The sequence below is a fragment of the Medicago sativa genome, chromosome 2, assembly GCF_051527215.1.
Source record: "Medicago sativa cultivar Bolivia chromosome 2, Bolivia_mono, whole genome shotgun sequence".
Lineage (NCBI taxonomy): Eukaryota > Viridiplantae > Streptophyta > Magnoliopsida > Fabales > Fabaceae > Medicago > Medicago sativa.
The window spans coordinates 1,129,798-1,150,515 of record NC_140750.1 but is presented as its reverse complement, the minus strand read 5'-3'; the positions used below and the strand labels follow the sequence as shown (position 1 = coordinate 1,150,515).

At 34.5% G+C, this 20,718-nt stretch overlaps 1 protein-coding gene across 3 annotated transcripts in view; it reads right to left on the bottom strand.

The window, feature by feature from the left end:
* Positions 1-20,718, bottom strand: part of LOC146943417 (vacuolar protein sorting-associated protein, putative (DUF1162)) — a 46,185-nt gene that overhangs the window by 20,845 nt on the left and 4,622 nt on the right. The window contains exons 6-20 of one of the 3 annotated variants that reach the window (XM_085741690.1): positions 16,713-16,781; positions 13,812-13,870; positions 13,100-13,295; positions 12,207-12,275; positions 12,011-12,090; positions 9,559-9,708; positions 8,064-8,127; positions 7,118-7,219; positions 6,770-6,961; positions 3,716-3,843; positions 2,691-2,841; positions 1,866-1,961; positions 1,605-1,706; positions 576-634; positions 377-479 (exon numbers count right to left, since the gene is read on the bottom strand). In XM_085741690.1, coding sequence (XP_085597816.1) covers positions 377-479; positions 576-634; positions 1,605-1,706; positions 1,866-1,961; positions 2,691-2,841; positions 3,716-3,843; positions 6,770-6,961; positions 7,118-7,219; positions 8,064-8,127; positions 9,559-9,708; positions 12,011-12,090; positions 12,207-12,275; positions 13,100-13,295; positions 13,812-13,870; positions 16,713-16,781 — 1,620 coding nt within the window. Of the gene's footprint in view, positions 1-376; positions 480-575; positions 635-1,604; positions 1,707-1,790; positions 1,962-2,690; positions 2,842-3,715; positions 3,844-6,769; positions 6,962-7,117; positions 7,220-8,063; positions 8,128-9,558; positions 9,709-12,010; positions 12,091-12,206; positions 12,276-13,099; positions 13,296-13,811; positions 13,871-16,712; positions 16,782-20,718 lie in introns of all 3 variants that reach the window. The other 2 variants (XM_085741691.1, XM_085741692.1) reach the window with 2 other exon arrangements.

The window sequence follows — 20,718 nt, the reverse complement described above, 5'->3', positions numbered from 1 at the left end:
TAACTCTTATTAGAAAACACACAAAATATTAACCACACAAAAAAGTGCCCCTAGACTAAATAAAACACTAGATACTGCACAAAGGTTGTGTTAAAATTAAGAATCTTTTGATATTCCTTTAATTGTACAACTTCCTAGATTGATTGTTATTACTCCTAGAGTATTCATCTTCCTAGGCTAGTGCTTACTAAATAAGCATTCAATGTATTTATTGTAAAGCCATTATAAATACAAGGTGTGTGATCTCATTATAGACACGCAGAGATTACACAGGTTGCACCATAGACAAGTAGCTGTTAAAAATGTAAAGGAAGAGGCGTCACATTTTATATCACAAAATTGAGATACATTGAGGTTGAATACATAGGGTAGTTACCATGTTGCTGCACTCTGATGTTGTATTTCTCCAGGGAAAATTAACAGAAATATCGAAAATAGAAACATCCCACATCACTCTTCCATGGTTCACACCAACATATCTGCCAATCAGATGAAATCCACAAGTTACCACTACTATTCCAGAAATGTTATGGCGTCATAGTGATGTTTTTAGTTTATCTGAAAGAATAGCTTACTCTGCTTTGGATAAGAGTCGAGTCGTGTCGTTTTCAATTCCGTTCAATGACAACAGCACCTGCAGTTTGACAGATATAACAGCCTGACCAATTAGATAATATTTAAAATATCTCCATTTGTCTCTTTGAATTAGATCCTATATTTCTTAGTTCTATCCAGATTTATTTCCCTGTTTTATTCAAATTCTGACTCTAGTTCCTGTATAAGTTAGGGTTAGTGCTTATTATTCAAATTCTTTATCTATCTCTTCCCTCTTTATCTAAATATCCTATATCTTCAACAAAATTCACATTGCAATGTACCAAATATTTCATGAAAGAACCACACACAAAGAAGTCGATCATCATTTTACATGGGGAAGGTTCGGCGAAGACATATAATCAGCTATGTACCGGACACAACCAAAGAGCAAACAACTAACAGCCTTGCAAATGCACTTAAGCAAGATGTGATAATCTATATTACAAGTCAAGCATCATTAACATCTACATCCAAGTTGAGGGATGGTGAAACCCCATAGAGAGCTAGGTGTGATATGAAAGTGAACATGCGAATGATAATGTGCGGGGCATCTTTACGTCCTCTTATTAGAAGAAACATATGGCTTTTTGTGTCCGATTATATAATCTGTCTCCCTGTTAACTTAACCGTTTAATTAGTTTGTTCAGTTTCAGATTAGTTATTATAGTTGTAATTGCATCAAGAAGTATATATAATATACTCTTGTCTCTATAATCACATCATCAGACAAGACAAAGAACATTTTCAAAAAATCAAATTGCTCTTTTTTCTACCATTTCCTTACTTCATGATATGTAGCACCTCTGCACTATATTGTGCCCCATTCTATTGGTTTACAAATTTAATAAATAAAAATAAAGAGAATATCAGCCACAATGGATACGGTTTTCTCAGACATTTCTATTTTACAAAGGTAAATAATACACAACAATCACATATTAAATTAAATTACATCTCATTATAAAAATTCTAAAAGCAGGGGAGCCGGAAAAAACACTAGTGCATACCCTCTCGTTATAAGATTTGACAGATGTAACGAAACCATAAAACTCCAACACATTCAATAAAATGTTCGCATCAAATGTCACTTGAAGTTGTTGAAGCATTCCCTGTAGCATAAAATTTTGAAAGAAAGAAAAAAATGTAACATACCACAAAAGCCAACAAAATATTTCAGCTTTAAGCTTGCATACCTACACAAACATATCAATGCTAGCCACTCACTATGCACATCAACTTGGTATCACATTGAAACACAGTGACGATACCTTAACGGAATTGCCCATATCTCTGTTAGAGGAAAAATTTACTTGAAAGCAGCATGAATGATCCACAAAATCCAGTACATTAGTTTCAATGTTGGGCTGCAGATCAAGTAATATCATCATTAGTATCGCATAGATAGACATTAGATATTGGAACGAAAAAAACAGCCGGTCATAAATTACCATTTAACATGCATTTATCAAAACAAATATCTCAATTATCATGGTGATGAGTTAGAACAATAAGAATTTGATTTTTGCATTTTACAGAACTAAAACAAGTACAAAATAGCACAGAAATAGATCAATATCGCACTACGTCTAAAGGAGGAACAAACAAACAAACAAGGGGATAGCAGCTATCATTTCAAGTCAAAACTCTGCTTTAATTGCACCAACAATCCTATACTTGAGCTTCATTGGCTGAAAGTGCCTCATCCAGTTAGGCATTGAGCAGTCAATTGCAACTAACTTAACTGTATTTGGGTTTAAGGTAATCCACATGGCACCGTTAAGTATAAGAACAACTACTCATTCAGACAATTAACATGTTAGAAACAGATTCAAAGCAGAATCGATCGCTCATTTTCCCTCGCCAAAAGTTTTAAGACTAACACACTATGGTAATAAATGTTGTGCAACACATTATAAGAAAAGCAAATAGTAAGTGGACAAAAAGGTGAGAAGGAGAGCAGATAACATAATATAAGACAAAATCAAGAACAGCATTCAGGAGAAAGTTGGACAAAACTATATTATGAAAAGAATGACAAAAATGCAAGTTGATTTGTCTAATTAATTCAATTCTAATTTGTACAAGATACGAACCTGTCTAATTTGTACAAAGGTTTCCTTGCTGTTTGGCTCAACCATTTTCCCAGAATTGAATTTGGAGATAATAATTCCATGTTCTTTGTAGAGCTTAGACTCAACAACTCCACCTTCAAAAATTATTTCTGCAATTCCTTTACAATGCTTCCTAGAAGGTGAAGATTAAAAATATCACATTTATTTGACTAGTAGAGAATGCTAGTCATTACAATCATTTTAATGTGTTTTATACATACAATTGATGGAATCATAAGTAATAAGAATATAAACTCCTTTTCTTAATAAAAATATAATTAATTAACAAATTGATGGAGCCTATTAGAGCAAATATCATTGAAGTGTTGCTCGTCTATGAGTTAGTTCTTTTATTGCATCTAGACTATCAGTTCAGTGTATAACAGTATGTAGCATTAGCGTGTGCTCGTGATGAATCAGCACTTCTAATACAACTGATATTCAGTAAGACATAGTTAGAGTTAGTTGTTCACAGCTGTTAGAGACTGCATTTAATTAGGTTTAGAGTCAATAAATAGATCAGATCTGTGGTGTATCATTCAAATCAATGATTAATAAGGAATATCATATTTTAGTTTTATTCAACTGTATGTTCCTCTTGAACCAAGTCTCCCACTTAGATTCTGTACCCAATCACTCTCTAATTGACTGCTCATCGGACCTATATTTATAGCAGATACTACCGACATAAATGAGAGTACTCTAGCATATATCTGAAGCAAAAAACATATAAACAAAATCTGAAAAATAGGAATAAGAAATTTTCTGAATGTGCTCGAGTAAGTAAAGCAGTCAGCCACCATGATATTTATATACAGTTCATAATTAATTACATGTTATGTTTACAAGGATAAATAAATATAGGTCCAACTCCCTAAATGCATGCATGAACCTGAAGACTTAAATACTTCAATTTACAACGAATTTTACTATTTCCAACACTATACACTAATTATTATCAATAAAAATATTCCATAAAATGCCTGTAAACAGAGAACAGAACATACTTGCTAAATAGAGTCACGGAAATCTGATGAATCTCAATATTTGATTCAAATATGCACAACTCATGCTTCGTAGCAACATCAACACTGGATGAAACCAGAGGATGAAATTCAGTTGCTTCAGAAATATCCTGTGAGAAAATGTCAATTGTAAATCAAAAAGTGTCATTTAAATTAAGCATAATGCAGCTTTCAAATTGTCAAACAGAAGTTTGGAAAATGCAATAATATGACTGTTTATACTTCTTTCATCGTTGGTTATCTCCTGAGCTAACAAAACAACATAGAAAATTAATTATCACACAAACAAACATTAGCACTTGGAATTTAAAAAAGATTGTATTCATCATTAGAACTACTCATTTTGCACTGATAGATAGTACCCTCAATAATTTATTCCTTAAAACATGATGTTGCCATCAAGCCTTAAACTTTGCAAGTGAACAAAAAAGGGAAGGGAAATAAAGAAAATATATAAACTTATGAAGAGAGGATTACAGATTATTTAATTAACCTTATTTTTATATTAAGAGCGAGCTCCATATATTATTCCCATATATGTACAGTGAGTGAGAAGCGGAATATTAGAATAATTGTGTGAATTTACAACGTTATGGTAAGAGTACTTCCATAAAATTCACTATGTTGGGAGAAAAGCATTTCTGTTTTTATTTCCTGTTTTTCACTTTTAATTACAAAATCGCTGCATTGCTTTCATTTGGTTTCCTGTTTTCAAACATCAGAACAGAAAATGGTGAAAACATATAAACTAAGAAACCAAGTAGGAAGAAAAATGAAAATTTTGTAATTAAAGACGAAATGGCGAGAATACATTTCTTCATTCCAATCAAAATTATTTTCTTATAAATCTAGAAGATTATAGTATAAATATAATAAACAATGATTATGACGAATGCACAAAATGTTAAAAAAATGTAACATGAAACAAAAATATCATGTTATTTTTATGAAAATGTACATGTATAGAAATATTTTTATATAGAACCTACAATCCGTGTTACGATCTGCGAGTTACATTGACCCAAGTCTTTTTATTGCTAGTGAAAGCAGTTAAAAAAAACAAAAAACAGAGCAAAACTGTAACCCTATTTGTTACTAACAATAATGAAGTTTCGGTAACATGTTAATTAGTTGCCAAGCAAGGAGCACTGTCTAGTTTCAATTGTGGGAGTCCCTCTGGTCCAAATTTGACTTGAGCTATGTCTTGAAATGTTTTTATCAAATGTTTTCAACCATCCAGGATTGAAAACCCGGTATTGCTGAGTATGATGAAATTAGGAGGAATGAATTTTTCCATGTTTTCAATTCAAACTCAATCCACATACCCAATGTTGTGAAACTCAGGATTCTACCTTAGGACTAGGAGAGGGACGAAAGAACATAACACGGATCGTAAGATCCTGCCTGAATAACAAATTTTACGTATGCATGTACATATGCATGAAAAGTCATATAGCTAAGGAAAATAGCCACTAATCACAACATCAAAATAAACTTAATTTAAAAATATAATCAAAAGAAAAAATTAAAATGCAATTTGTATTTAAATATATTCTTAGAATTTGGGTTGGGCTTACTCAACCCTTGCGAAACCGGCATGTAAGGTGAGGGCTGCTCAAGCATTATAGGCACAATGAAGGTGTTGGAGGCTGCAATGAAGGGAGCCCAAATGCCGCAGTTTGGCGGATGGGAATGAACTGCAATGAAGGCAGAACTTCCAACACACAGCTTCACCTCCCTGGGCAATGAGCCTGAAGCATGAACGATGCAGAGTCCAACAACGGAACTATGATGGGCCATGTATGGGCCCGTTTGGATTGGCTAATTTTTTAGCTTTTGAAAAACAGCTTATGCAAATAGATAAGCTTTTATGTTAATTCATAAGTTCTTGCTAATGAAAATTGTATCTTCATAAGCAGGTTTTACATAAACTACCTTGACAAGCTTATGAATAATACAAAAAAGCTTATTTATTTGCATAAGCTCAGAAATAATCCAATCCAAACAGTCATCTTGGAATTTAGGTTTGGACTAGCTCAACCCTTAGGGTGTGTCTGGATGAAGGTTTAGGAAGGGAAGGGAGGGGAGCGCTTACTTTTCTTTTTTAAATTACGGATGCTATAAAATGTTTTTTAAAAATTAAAAAACATGATAAACGATCATATAATACTTTAATCACACATGATTTATACTTTTCTTTTTTAAATTACGGACGCTATAAAATGTTTTTTAAAAAATTGAAGAACATGATAAATGATCATTGATAGAACATTATGGCGTAATTTGATCCATGTAGCCGACCCCACTTAGTGGGATAAGGCTTGGTTGTTGTTGCTGTTGTTGTTGTATGATAAATGATCATATAATACTTCAATCACACATAATTTATTTTAAAAAAGCATTTTATATTGTGTAATTTAAAAAAGAAAAGTAAGCCCTCCCCTACCTTCCCCTCCTATACCCTCAACCCAACACACCCTTGCAAAACCAGCTTGAAAGGTGGGGGATGCCCAAGCTTTATAAGTACTACATAGGTCAGATCTCTACCCAATGTGGGCCTAAATCCACCTTTTTACGTCCATCGCAATTAGGCAACCCAAATGCCACAATTAGGCGGTTCAGGTCGGACCACAATGAAGGCAAATTTTTCAACATATATAGTTAGGCCCATTATTAATGTAGAGGAGGGGAAATAACAGAATCCCTTATAAAAAAGTGAAGGAACGCAAATCGGAGGGGCATGATGAGTGTAAAGTGGAAATATTTTGGGACTGAGCCATGAGATATACTCTCATTTCAGTAAGGGGTATTTCCTAAGGACTTAGGAGAGTATCATTTCAATTATTTGTTAGGAGAGTATCGTATGCGATTTCCGCAAGGAGCCCGTTCCTCCAACCATTCACTATCGTACAGAGCAAAATATTATTTTTCCCACCAAAGGCAACTGCAGAGTAGAGAAAAACCCGAAAAAAGCACAAAGAATAGGCCAACCCTCATGATAATGTAGTAACTTAACAAATAATTGAAAATGCTTACCTTGACATCATATGACACAACCCCCGAAAATTGACTGGAATCATCAGTACCACCAGCACCAAGCATACCACGAGATAGCCAATTCAACCAACCTCGTGATTTGACATTGTGCTCGTCATTTCCTGACTTTTCGGTAGAAATATCAGCGACAATCCTTCCATTGCTAGGAGTGGAATATCTAGAAAGATACTCCTGTAAGAACATAGAAGCAAGAGCTTTACGAACCAAATTATACACCTCAAAATGAATTGTTTTCGCATTAAGTTACCCAAAATTGGTCCATTCAAATACATGTAAGATCAAATATTCAAATACTGAGTATTCATCTGTGACCTGCAGCAATCTTACCTGCATCTCAAACTCTGCAGCAGATCTATAATTCAGAATATCATCTAGATCCGTTTCCTTCTCAATTTGCTCTAAATCTTGAAGAACATCATCATCAACTGGCTAGAAAACACAAATATAAACATCAACGGGACAGCGTGATAGTAAGACCATTAAAAAATATGGTAGAGAAAGTGAATCCGAACTCTGATTATTGATTAATTATACAAATAGAGTAAGACCTCGTATATTAACAGATATGCAATCTTGTAACAGAACATACAAATCAGTCAGTGTAAGTAAACACTAACATATAAACTATTATGATTATAGTAGAAAAGAGAAAGAGAAAGAAAAGTGAAACTGCAGTTATTATTGAATTTTCTGAAAAACTAAGAGTGTTTGCTTGGGAGGAATGAAAGGGAGAGGTAAAAATTACCTCCTTATTCAATGTTGGCTCCCCTCCAATATATTAGAAGGATTTAGAGGAGAGAAGATGGGCTTGTAAAATTTAAATCCATGGCTAAGATATCCTTATATGAAATGGAACAGTAAAAATGATAAAGGTATAAAATATGATTTTGCATGCATGTATCTATCTCTAGTCTATGTCCGTGGAAGTGAGTGCATTACGTAAACACAATACAAGGGTGCCTCTTGTCAGACAAAAATACAATATACAATATCAAGGGAAGAAAAAAGAGACATGAGATTAAATCCAAGTATCCAAACTACAAAGTGGCACCATGATATATACACAAATAAATAAAATTAAATTCACATTTCAGTTATCCTAATCCCCTTAACGACAAGATTTGATTAGACAAAACATAGAATTGAAACATTATTTACATGCTTTTCAACACCATGGAATCAATAACTACTTTAATTTGCAAATAAATGAAAATGCTACAAAATATAGATACAAGCATGTAGGACTTCAAGGAACAAGAAAAAGATAAACCACCTGCTCTTGTTGCAGAAAATCCAATTTAATCTTGTACAAGTTCATATATTTCCGACGATAGCTCCTACAACCAGGAAACATAAAGAATTACCAACAAGGTGGATGAATGTCAACAAAAGACTGCACAAGGACACAAACCACAACAAAAATATTAATGAGATACATTGTCCGAAATAAAATTTTAAACGAACAGTAGCACATATCACACATAGGTTTTAGTCAGCTGTCGTCTTAAGCTATACACTGTTATATCATAGTTTGTTCGCATAACTAATTCAAAATTCAGTTTGCATGACATAATATTGATTTTGGAATATCATAAGCACAGGTTCCAATTTGTCCTTCATATACTTCCAATTTTAGGTTCATACAAGTTTAAAGATTGATTTGGTTAAGACTAATTGACCATGTTACTACCCCTCTCTATTGATTAGTTGGACGAAAAGCAACTGTGACACCTTGGCCTCTAACATCAAAACTGTGACGTATTGGACAAGAATATGCAACAGCCACACCACCATAGATGATTTAGCAGCAGCCCCGCATTCTCATCCAAACATCCTCAACGTTGAGCCGCTGGCACCAATCACAGAAAACATGTGACATGTCCCACACTTAACTTGGTTGTTTCAGACTAAGGACTAATATCATCGCGATTTGATTTGTTGGCGAATTATGTGAGAGTTGGTTGTTAAATTTTCTCTTTCAAATGATATTTTTGAAACAACAGCTTTAAGCTTTGTAAGCTTTAGTTTGACGGGAAGTGTCAGAATACAATTGAATATCTTATAATATCTTCTTTTTTTTAAAAATATCTTAAAATATCTTTGATATTATGCTAGCGTATCGTAGATTATCCCGTGGGATTGGTTTCTAGTCTTAAAATGTCTTACATTATCTCTTAAGATTAGTTTCCATACTATTAATTATTATAATGATTTGTTACCTGATTTCCTAATTTATTTAGTATAAAATCTTGTATACCTGCAAATTAGGGTTTGTGTATGGTCTTTTGTATCAAGTCGGTATCAAATTAATTAGTAGGTTGCTATCAATAATATTACACCATTTTCATATTCAAAGTAGTTACTTCCTCCGTCCCAAAATAACGAGTCATTTGTAATAAAAAAATTGTCCCAAAATGAAAGACTCATTTCACTTTTCAGTGTAATATTAATTAACTTCTGCAATTATAGAATCTATTAATAATAATTTCATTCCCCTGAATTCAATATCTTCCACTTCACATTTATGATAATGGTGAACGCACCAATACTACAAGGACACTTAAACCATTTTTCTCTCTCTTTCACTTATACACTTTTCTTAAAATGTGTGAAATGATCAAATGGCTCAATTATTTTGGGATGGGGAGTATTATTTATCTTATCCTTTCTTTTTCTAAACCCCATATTACTTCAACAACCTCTTTAAAAGAAGTCAAGCATACAACGAATGTCATAGAAAGAGCAAAATCACCACGACATAAACTTACAATCGATCTCCGAAATATTTCCAAGAAGTTTTTTTCAGTTTCTTACGAACATCTGAAAGGACTGCTTCTTGTGCATAGTGCCACCACAATATTTGCCATCCTTCTTGTTTCGTTGGTAAAGGACAATGCCAAGGGCGAAAACGCCCATACCTATACAATACAATGGTTAAAAAATTGAAGTACATTTTAACATCAAAGCGTCAATTTCATTTAAAAAAATACAATGCAAAGGACAAAAGTAACCATACCTACATGATATAATGAAAATAACATATTCCAAACAATACTGCTTTTTAATATTAAATTTAAAGCAACAATTTTTCACTCAGATGTAAGATTTGGGCATAAGTCATATGATTACCACACTAATCCAAGAAAGACAGTTTTCCTTTAACAATTAAGGAAGGAAACGTATTATGTCTTGTATAATCAAGGAAATGCAAAAGAACACAAAATTCAAATAATATTATATTTACATAATCCTTCGGTTATCCTTCTAATATAATTGAATTGCATCACACTCAACAACATGATTACTTAATTTATATACATGGCATCTACAGTGATAGTAAATGAATTGTGCAATTTACAAGGGAGCATTTAAGCTAGCACTACTTCCTAAGATACATTGAACTTGTTCTACTTGTTATACAATGAATTTGAACTATTCGGGAATGGGAGTATTAAAGAGGTCTAGAAAAGTAAAAATTAGTTTTTTGTTTCCAACAAATGGTACAAGTCATCCCACATAGGTAACATAGTATTCTCAGCTTGGGTTGTTGTGTTCTACCTAATTACTGTCTCAGCCTGCTCTTAACTATCTAGAACCTTCTTTTGGTAGTTCAATCTTCAGTTTTCAGTTGTAACTACACTGCTATACATAGGCATTATTGTGAAAGAAAATTATCAGATTATAACAATATATTAGAAACTTCTCTCCAAGTTTTTTCTCGTCTCTAAATTCTATCAAAATTGAAGATGGTATCAAGAACCAAGATCGAGTGATAGCCTCAAAAATTCGCCAACCTGCAACCTGTGGCAAATTGTCCATCCTACAATATACCACCCTTACCAGACTTGAGCTGAGTTATTCAGAGAACAAAGTGTGTAATTCATCACCTGCCCAGTGGAATCTAGTTGGATGGCAATCAAGCACATTCATATATATTAAATGGACTCCTCAATGTAGCATTCATTTCTAAACCGCGATTTTGCATCAGCTTTACCCCAGTAGGGCGTTTTGTGATGCAAATTGAGCTGTTGATACCAATAACTGTAGGTCCACTTGAGGTACGACTACTTTAACATGGTTTTATGGCAGTTCTGAAGCATACAGTAGTAGTCTGCACTCTGATCCATCCAGCAGAGAAGCTTAATACAGCTTTTCCTAAGCACCTGCGGATCTGTTGCGGCTTGAAACACTCCTCTCTGAAATTCCATTGTGCTTCACTGCTACTACAATTTATTGTTACAACTTACAACCAGAGTGTTGTCTCCCTAGCACACACCCCAATACTTAGTGCCCACACAAAGCGCAAGGAGTTGACTTTGATCTTTTCTTTGATTGAGAAAAGGTGCTTGGCAATGTTTAATTCCAACACCTGCTTGTCCAAGACCAGTGGGCTTATCTGCACATTAATCCTCCCTTCCCTAGCAGGTTCTTCTACTTCGAGACCAGCTCAACGTTTAAGTTACCATTAGTCTCTCATCCGCCTTTAGCTTGTAGATTTGAGCTTGTGGAGGGTGTAACAGAGTGCTCTCTACTCGGGTTATTATGTTCCACACTTATTACTGTCATAGATAGTGTAGTCTGCTATTAACTATCTGGAACCTTCTTATGGTAACTACACTATGTTTGGCCTAGCTTATTTTGGCATTAAAAGCTACTTTAATAATAAGTTAAAAATAAGAGCTTTGAAAATAAAGCTAAAAAAAATATCAAATGTCTCCGACTTGATTTGAAAATCTCCTCTCGGCAATTTCTTCATAAATTTTGTATATCTAGTTTTTATACATAAATGATAAGCTCATTTTCTAATTAAGATCTTTTTAAAAATATTGTCCAGCCAAATTTCTTTTAAAGAAAATATAAGTCAAGCCAAAGAGAATCTATATATGAAACTAGACCACACCTCAAAATTAAAGGAATGCAATGTGACAGACTAACCAGGTTCTTAGCGCTGGATAGAACTTCTCCATCGAAGAGTTTTCTTCATTATTATAAAAGATTTCTTATAAAAACTAAATTGATGCAAATAAATAAGTTAAGGGAAGAATCTAGTAATTGTCAGTGCAAACGTAGTTTCTGGTTCTTTTGTCTTTCATTTTGTGTTTCAATATTATTTTACTTCTGCAATGACTGCAAATTTTTGCATCAAGCAAAACTACATACCAAAGACACATTTTTTATGGTATTGCTATAATAGGAACAGGCTTCTCGAAATAAACTTACTTTTCTCTTAATCTGCAAGTGCAAACATAATCCCACACAAGAAACATTTGTTGTAACTGAACTTCGTCTAAAGATATAACCTGATAAGTAGAAACAATATTAGAATGATACATGAACAACTTCGGTAGGACAGCATAAGAATAAAAAAGGCATTAATAACTGCTTAAACTAGCAAAAAAGAAAAAGGAATACCAACCAAACCACTCAGTTCAGCCGTAACAGAATATTGTGCAGCATTGTCATCAAGCTTTTGCGATCGGTTAGCCTGGGAGAGAAATTGAAGATGAAGCTTAAGTAAAAAAAAAAAAAAAAACTTTTTGCTGATTTTAACAGTGACTGAAACGAATACACCAGAAGGTTATGTGTAAAATCAATAACTCAACCTAAAATATTTGAAAAGTGGGAAAGAGATATGGGAAATACAATGGACCTCTATTAAGCAATAAAATATTTGAAAAGTGGGAAAAAGATACATGAAATACAATGGACCTCTATTGAGCAATGAATGTAAACATACAATAAATTCAAAAAAGAGATTGGGATATCTGGTATCTGCATTTTATCATGATAAAAGAAAAAACTGACTGAAAAAATTACAGCTATCTTCTTTTATAGAGAAAAAAATAGTGGAATGTAAAAAGGAAGAGGATATGGCATCCTCACAAGTAATAAATACTATAAAAAAAAACACCTAGAACCTATCATATTGAGTCATGTAACCTGGCCAATATTTCTTCACGTGTGACAACAAAAATACCTTTAAAGAGACCATGAGCAGAGCATTACAACAGATATAAAAAAGGTAAATGCTAACAAGTGCCCTTGGGGTATTGTTTAAGCAATCAATAATAGTAACTTTTGCATAGAAATATGTGTGATTATTACTTTTTCATATGTTTGACTTATGTTTTCAAAAGAATATTTCTATTTATGGTTTGCTTAAACAATGCCCTTAGGGCACTTGTTAGCAAGACCCATAAAAAATCATTTACTTCGGAAAATGGAGTGAGTTGCGATTAAAACTTAAAAGATCATGACCAGATGAAAATATTCATACGAAAACAAGGAACACAATCAAAATATCCATACCGAAAGAATTAAGGTTACATCAAATGGTGCCAGTATGGAATTGTACTGTTTTCCTTCGGATCCTATCGTGCTTGCTGAGTAGGAGTTACCCATAGTGTTCATAATTACCAAGTCCATTGTTGAACTGTGAAACAAGCTTGAATACATTTCCAGTCCTTTCACCTCCACAATTTTCTTTACTTGGGTTACACTCGCCCTTCCATTTGAAGAAGTGAAATACAAGGAAAATAATAGTCAAATCTCAGTTGACATGTAAACTAACATCTCAAAAGTCAACATAATATTTGCCCCTTGAAGCAATTTCCAATCAATCACTTACCCTGATATTAAATTTTACTAAAAATTGCTTGCAGAATAGAGATAACACTTGAAACAGAATAAGGACATTCTAACATAATGCTATTAAGCATAAAAAATTAAATAAATATTACGAATGGAACTTCGAAATTAGGTGGAGGAGAAATGGTAAGGCAAAAGACATATAGTGAGAAACTATGCTCAGAAATATCACAAGTGGTGCATGTAAATTTGTATTATAAAGAAACACTAGTTCAGTAAACGATGAAAGGGTGAAAATTAACCACAAGTCAAAAACACGTTTTTCCATAATGTAGCACTAGAGATGAGTCAAAAAACTTAGAAGATAATGATGCAAACTTTAAATGGAAATTCTCAAAGTATTACTAGTGAAATGAAAGTAAGAGAGTATTACCCAACAAGATTCTGCTTCATGGTCAAGTTAGAAAACTTCAAACCAAACATAATATTCCCCTAGAAAATTGAAGTAAAAAAAAAAAAAATAAATGAGTGTTGAACAAAGTTACTCCTTCACTAGAAAATCTTAAAGACTTCTAAATTTGATTGCAAGAAACATAACCATGTTTGGTATGAAAAATAAAATATATAAACTAAGACAAACTCAAGGTAGTTTAAATCAAAATCGTACATGGGATCAATAAGTGGAGTCAAGATTGTAAATCATTGAATTACCGTGAGATGATGCCAATTCAGAAAATCGAGCATACACACGAAATTGAGTTTTATGCAAAATAAAAAGAGGAAATAAAATCGTAAAACGGGATATCATAACATGAATCATGAGATTCTACAAAATTCATATTAGGTTTTTATATTGGGTCTAACTCGTCCTTACAAAACCAGCTTGTAAGATAAGGGGTGCCACGCTTTATAAACTCTAATCATGATCTTTCTTTAATCAATGTGGGACTTGATTTTTCCAATGCACCCCCTCTCGCCCAGCACTATTGGGCTTGATGCGTGGATATAAATGGTGGGTGACCCGAATTGATAGCTCTAATACCATATTAGATTTTTATATTGGGTCTAACTCATCCTTACAAAACAAGCTTGTAAGGTGAGGGCTGTCACTCTTTATAAACTCTAATCAGATTCTATCTTTAATCAATGTGGGACTTGGTTTTTACAATATTGCCAACTAACAAGAAAATATAAATCCATACCCACCATAAATATAAAATTACAATAAATTCAAAAAAAAATGTAATAACTTAAACTAGCCAGGTAGAAAATACATTTATTTATTTATTGGAAAAGGACATTCATAAAATGCAGAACTTCAAAGCCTAAGATCAATGGGATGATCGGAGGTTACAAAATCATTTTGAATATTTGCAAGTCAGGGATCATGAACATTATAGTATTTTTTTTAAACTTGTGAAGAAGAAAATTGTCTGTGCACATTTTGCAAATAAAAGTTATCGAGTCCGACAACTTTTCTTGCTTGATCAAATCAAGAAGCATCTTCTCTTGGCGGTGCTCTTTGCAATGAGCATTTTGGTGCCCACCTAAAACTTTTCCAGGAGCAAATTGCCTGCCGCAATAGTTGCATGAGTAAATTCTCGAGTCTGATGACTCCATTACAATACAACCTTCAGATCCACCAACACCAATCTTGCTTTCCAACAAAAAACTATGATTACATTCCTGAACTTTTGGGAACTCGACAGCTGAATAGTGATGAGTCAGTTCTATGAGGATTGAAACACGCTCTAGATTCCATATTAAATTTTTATATTGGGCCTAACTCATCCTTACAAAACCAGCTAGTAAGATGAGAGGTGTCACTCTTTATAAACTCTAATTGGGCTCTATCTTTAATTAATGTGGGACTTGGTTTTTCTAATATGACAATGAACAAAATTAAATATAAATCTACCCATAAATATAAAATTATAAAATGCAAAACTTAAAAGCCCAAGCGTAGATCAATAGCATGATCGGAGGTTCCAAAATCATTCTGAATCTTTGCAAATGCAGGCTAATGAGCACTATGGTATTGTTTTAAAATTTGTGAAGAAGAAAAATTGTTCTTGCATATTTTGCATGTAAAAGTTATAGTGCCCGGCAACTTTCTTGCTTGATCAAATCAAGAAGCATCTTCTCTTGGCAGCACTCTTCGCAGTGAGCATTTTGCTGCACGCCTAAAGCTTTTCTAGAAGCAAATTATTTGCCGCAATACTTGCATGAGTGAATTCTCGAGTCCGACAACATAAATTACAGAAATCGTAGATCACATGTAAGACTGAAGAAGCAAATGAACAAGGATGCGCAAAGATTGTGGACCCCGACCCAGAATTAGAGAAATCTTAGATCGCATGCATCTTGCAATCTTCAATGGTTGAGAGGAAAAAAAATCTTCTATCGCACTACAAGCATTTAATCAAATTAATTCAAATCATAAAACACCGTATGTAAAAATTTATTGTGATTAACTTTACTAGTTCCTATCATTAGTTTATTACTTCAACTCACCTAGTCTATTTTTGCTGGTCCAGAAGGATTCAAACAGGCAGAAGCTTCACAACAATCCAAATTGAAAACAACTTAAACGGGAATCCCAATTCTAATTAAAAAGAAAAAACTACTACAAACGGAAAACCAGAAGCAACAGACCAAAGTGGTGACTATGTGTAGGTCCTGCATGGATGCGATCTGGCCTTGAATGGGAAAGTCCACAAGTGAGAAAATTGTATGATCGACCTTACAAACATGAAGCTCGGATGCTCCAAAAAAGGAAAATTATCGGTAACGTCAAAGACTACTGGATACATGTCCGAAAAGTATCCTTTTTATTTTAAACTTCTCAATGGATACTTCTGAATATTATCTAGATATTTTTCGACACAACCCAGTATTCCTCGAACGCCAACCTTTTATGTGTGAAACTTTTCTTGAATTCCACTGAAGATGCTTCTCTTTTTTTTTTTTTTACGTTGAAGATGCTTCTCTTGATATCCCAATATAAGGGTTAAAATATATTATGATATAGGCAGAAACATTATTAATTTTCTTTCAATCACAGGCAGTTTTTGTAAACTGTGATCATCATAGCTATATATTAATATGGAATGATTAATGTCTCTTTCTTTATAAGTTTAATGCATCTGGATAAGATTTTTTTGTATAATTTTGCTCATATATTTTTTATAAATTGCTAACATATTTAGGTCATATCATATCCTAAATTTCTAATATCCCCAGATCCTTGTGGTATCGTCCATGTCGTACTACATATGTGCATTTCATAGCTTACGAGTATAACTGTGATTATGACTACCATGGATAAACTTACCAGGTCATTTTGTGCATCACTGTACAAAACGTGAAAATTCCGTATGTCTACTTGAATGCTGTCAAGAATCTGAAAGAAAATGGACAAATATTAGTGTTTATTATTAGAACTGAAAATATGTTTATTATATCATATTATGTGGTGAGAATGTACATTTATATAGGTAGGAGTCTCCTAGTTAACCCCTAATTAATAAGGAAGATTAATCAATACAATCAATACAATGACTAGTGGAGTTAAAACTAAATAGTCACAACTTTCCAATATCTCCACTAAGTACTTGATTAATTATTCTAACAGCCCCCCTTCAAACCGAGGGTGTCACAAACCCTCAGTTTGTCTCTAAGATAAAGGAATCTGGCAGTGGACAGAGGCTTAGTCAAGACATCTGCCCACTGGTCTTGAGCAGGCACATGTGAGACATTCAGTTCCTTCCCTATAACCTTTTCTCTCACAAAGAAAATATCCAATTCCATGTGCTTGGTTCTTGAGTGCAGGACTGGGTTGTGAGCAAGTGAAACTGCACTGAGATTATCACAATAGACATGAGGAATTTTACTCTTAATTTGCAATTCATTGAGAAGAGACTGGATCCAAATAATCTCAGCAGAAGCTTGTGCAAGGCTTCTATATTCAGCCTCTGCACTAGATCTAGCTACAAGGGTCTGTTTCCTTGCCCACCAGGAAACTAGATTGGGACCCAGAAATATGCAGGCTCCCGATGTGCTTCTTCTGTCATCAGGATCTGAAGCCCAGTCAGCATCACAAAAGCCAGTGATTGCAATAGGTTCAGTGGAGCTGGCAGGTGTAAGCATTAACCCATGGTTTAAAGTACCCTGCAGATATCTAAGTATCCTCTTGACTGCCTTCCAGTGATCTTCAAGAGGATTTGATAAGAACTGGCAAACTTTGTTCACAGAGTAGGATATTTCAGGTCTTGTTATGGTTGCATACTGCAATGCACCAACAATTGACCTGAAAAATGTAGGATCTGAGACCGTACTTGAACCAAATTTAGACAATTTTGTACTAGATGCCATTGGTGAGGGCATGCTATTAGCATTAATCATGTTAGCTTTCTGAAGAAGGTCCTTGATATATTTGGTTTGAGAGAGAAGTAAAGAGCCAGATGGTGAGTGATGCACCTCTATGCCAAGAAAATAATCTAGTATACCCAAATCTTTAAGGGAGAACTCAGAATTGAGCTGATGAACTAGATTCTGAATAGCCAGTTTTGAGTTTCCAGTGATGATAATATCATCAACATAAACCAATATAAAAATGCAGTGAGCTTGAGTGTGCAAAGTAAACAAAGAAGGATCACATCTGCTTGACTTGAAACCAAAGCTAAGTAAAGATGATTTCAATCTCTCAAACCATGCTCTGGGAGCCTGTTTTAACCCATAGAGAGCCTTGTGTAGTTTGCATACAAGGCTCTTGTCAGAAGATTCAAAGCCAGGAGGCTGCACCATGTAGACTTCTTCAGTTAGCACTCCATTTAGGAAGGCATTGTTCACATCCAACTGCTGAAGAGTCCAATTATAAGTAACTGCAAGTGTCAGAACTGTCCTCACTGTAACGGGTTTGACTACAAGGGAAAAAGTCTCATTGTAGTCAAAACCTGCTTGTTGATGAAAACCCTTAGCCACTAAACGTGCCTTGTACTTGTTTACAGTGCCATCTGGATTTTCTTTTACCCTGAATACCCATTTACATCCAATGGCATGTCTGTTTGCAGGAAGAGGAACTAAAGACCATGTCTGATTATGAAGCAAAGCATTATATTCTTCTTGCATTGCTAAATGCCACTTAGGATCCTGAAGAGCTGTTTTGTAAGTAGTGGGCTCAACATGAGTCAAAAGGAGTGTAGGATTAATTCTAGGCTGCACAATTCCATGTTTACCTCTCGTTCTCATTGAGTGACGGTTTTGAGGATGAATTCTGTGAGGAACAGGAGGAGGAGACTCAGAACTTGTAGACTGAGAGCTAGTAACACTAGCAGATGACTCAGGTGAGGAATTTTGAGATGGAGAGGGAGATAGAATGGTGATGGGTGTGGGATTTAGGACAACATTATTTCTGTGTGAGGACTCAGAGTGATGAGAACTAATAGATGGAGTCTGAGGGGTGTTTGATATGGGAGTAGTAGGAACAGACTCAGAATGAGAATTTTGGGGAGTAGGTGAGTTTACAGTAAAGGTTGTTGAGACAGGAGTGGGAAGAAAAGTGGATAAAGTGGGACCATCTGGTAAAACAGAACACACTTTCTGAGATTTAAACAAGTCAAGATAAGGGAATTTTACCTCATTAAACACAACATCTTTGGATATAAAAATTCTACCTGAAGCATCTAAACATTTATATCCTTTGTGATTGTTGGAATATCCCAAGAAAACACACTCCTTTGAATGAAAATCAAACTTATGAGAGTTATAGGGTCTCAAAAAGGGAAAACATGCACAACCAAAGCTTTTAAGGAATTTATAGTCTGGAAATTGAAGGTTAAGTAAGAAAAAGGGTGATTTATTTGCTAAAACGGGTGTAGGTAACCTGTTGATAAGGTAAGTTGCAGTTAAAAAGGCATGGTCCCAAAACTTTAATGGCATTTGTGCATGAGATAAAAGAGTGAGACCAGTTTCAACAATATGTCTATGTTTCCTTTCAACTGAGCCATTTTGATGGTGAGTGTGTGGACAAGTGAATCTGTGAGTGATGCCAAGGCTATTGAGATATTTTGTGAAAGGTAAAAACTCACCACCTCCATCAGTTTGGACAGAAATAATTTTGTGATTTAACTGCAATTCAATCATGGTTTTAAAATTCTGAAATGTAGAAAGTGTGTGAGATTTGAGTTTCAGAGGATATATCCATGTGTATCTAGAATAAGCATCCACACAAGTAAGGAAATAGGTATATCCACAGGAGGATTCAACTGGTGCAGGTCCCCAAAGATCACAGAAAATTAGTTCAAGAGGTTTAGTATATGTCATTTGAGATGCAAAAGATGGCAGTCTATGAACCTTACCAAGACAACAAGCAGTACAAAAATCTGACAAGCTTTTATTTGGTAATTGTATATTACAAAGTTTGATAATACTTTGGAGCACCTCATGATGAGGATGTCCAAGTCTGCTATGCCAGATACCATACATGGAAGGAAAAGACTGAGTAGAACTAGATGTTGAACTACTAGGTAAATGTTCAACATTATTACATTGAAAATTATTGAAATTGAAACCAGTTGAGGGACCTAAATGAAAAGAGGCAGAGTTGTCAGTTTGTGCTGGAACTTTATTGCAAACAGTGTTGACACTAGAATTTTGAGAGACAGGAGCAGTGGTCTTGAATGAGTTGGTGTGCTCAAACTGATAGAGACCATCATGTCCTAGAATACCTCTTAAAAGCACCTTAGAAGAATCCTGAGATTTGACAAAACAGTGATTAGGATGAAACTCAAAGTAAACATTGTTATCTTTAGCAAACTGACTCACACTAACAAGATTTTTGGTTATAGAGGGAACAAGAAGGAGATTATTCAATTTAAAAGTAGTTTGAGGATGTAAAGGAGAAGTAAATTGTAAGGAACCAATAGAGGTAATAGCCAAACCTTGTCCATTTCCAATATGGACCTGATCAGAACCTGAAAGAGACGTGGAATCCATGAGGTTGGATGCATCAGGGGTGACATGATGAGTAGCACCTGAGTCAGGGTACCAGGCATTGTTGAATGAATTGTGTGGATCTGAGCCAGTTAAGAAGGCCTGGGGAGCTTGACCTCTCTGATTCCCAGCCTGTGTAGGAGGCCTAAGAAACTGCCCAGAATGCTGAGGACGTGACATGTTCTGCATCCATACATTTGAAGGTGCACCGTAGCCTCCTGGTGAGCCATAGGGACTGTAGTAATCATACTGTGGGGCAGAGAAACGGTAGTGACAATAGCTTGCATCATGACCTGTTTTTGAACAGATTTGGCATTGAACATTGGATCTTCCACCAAAACGGCCAC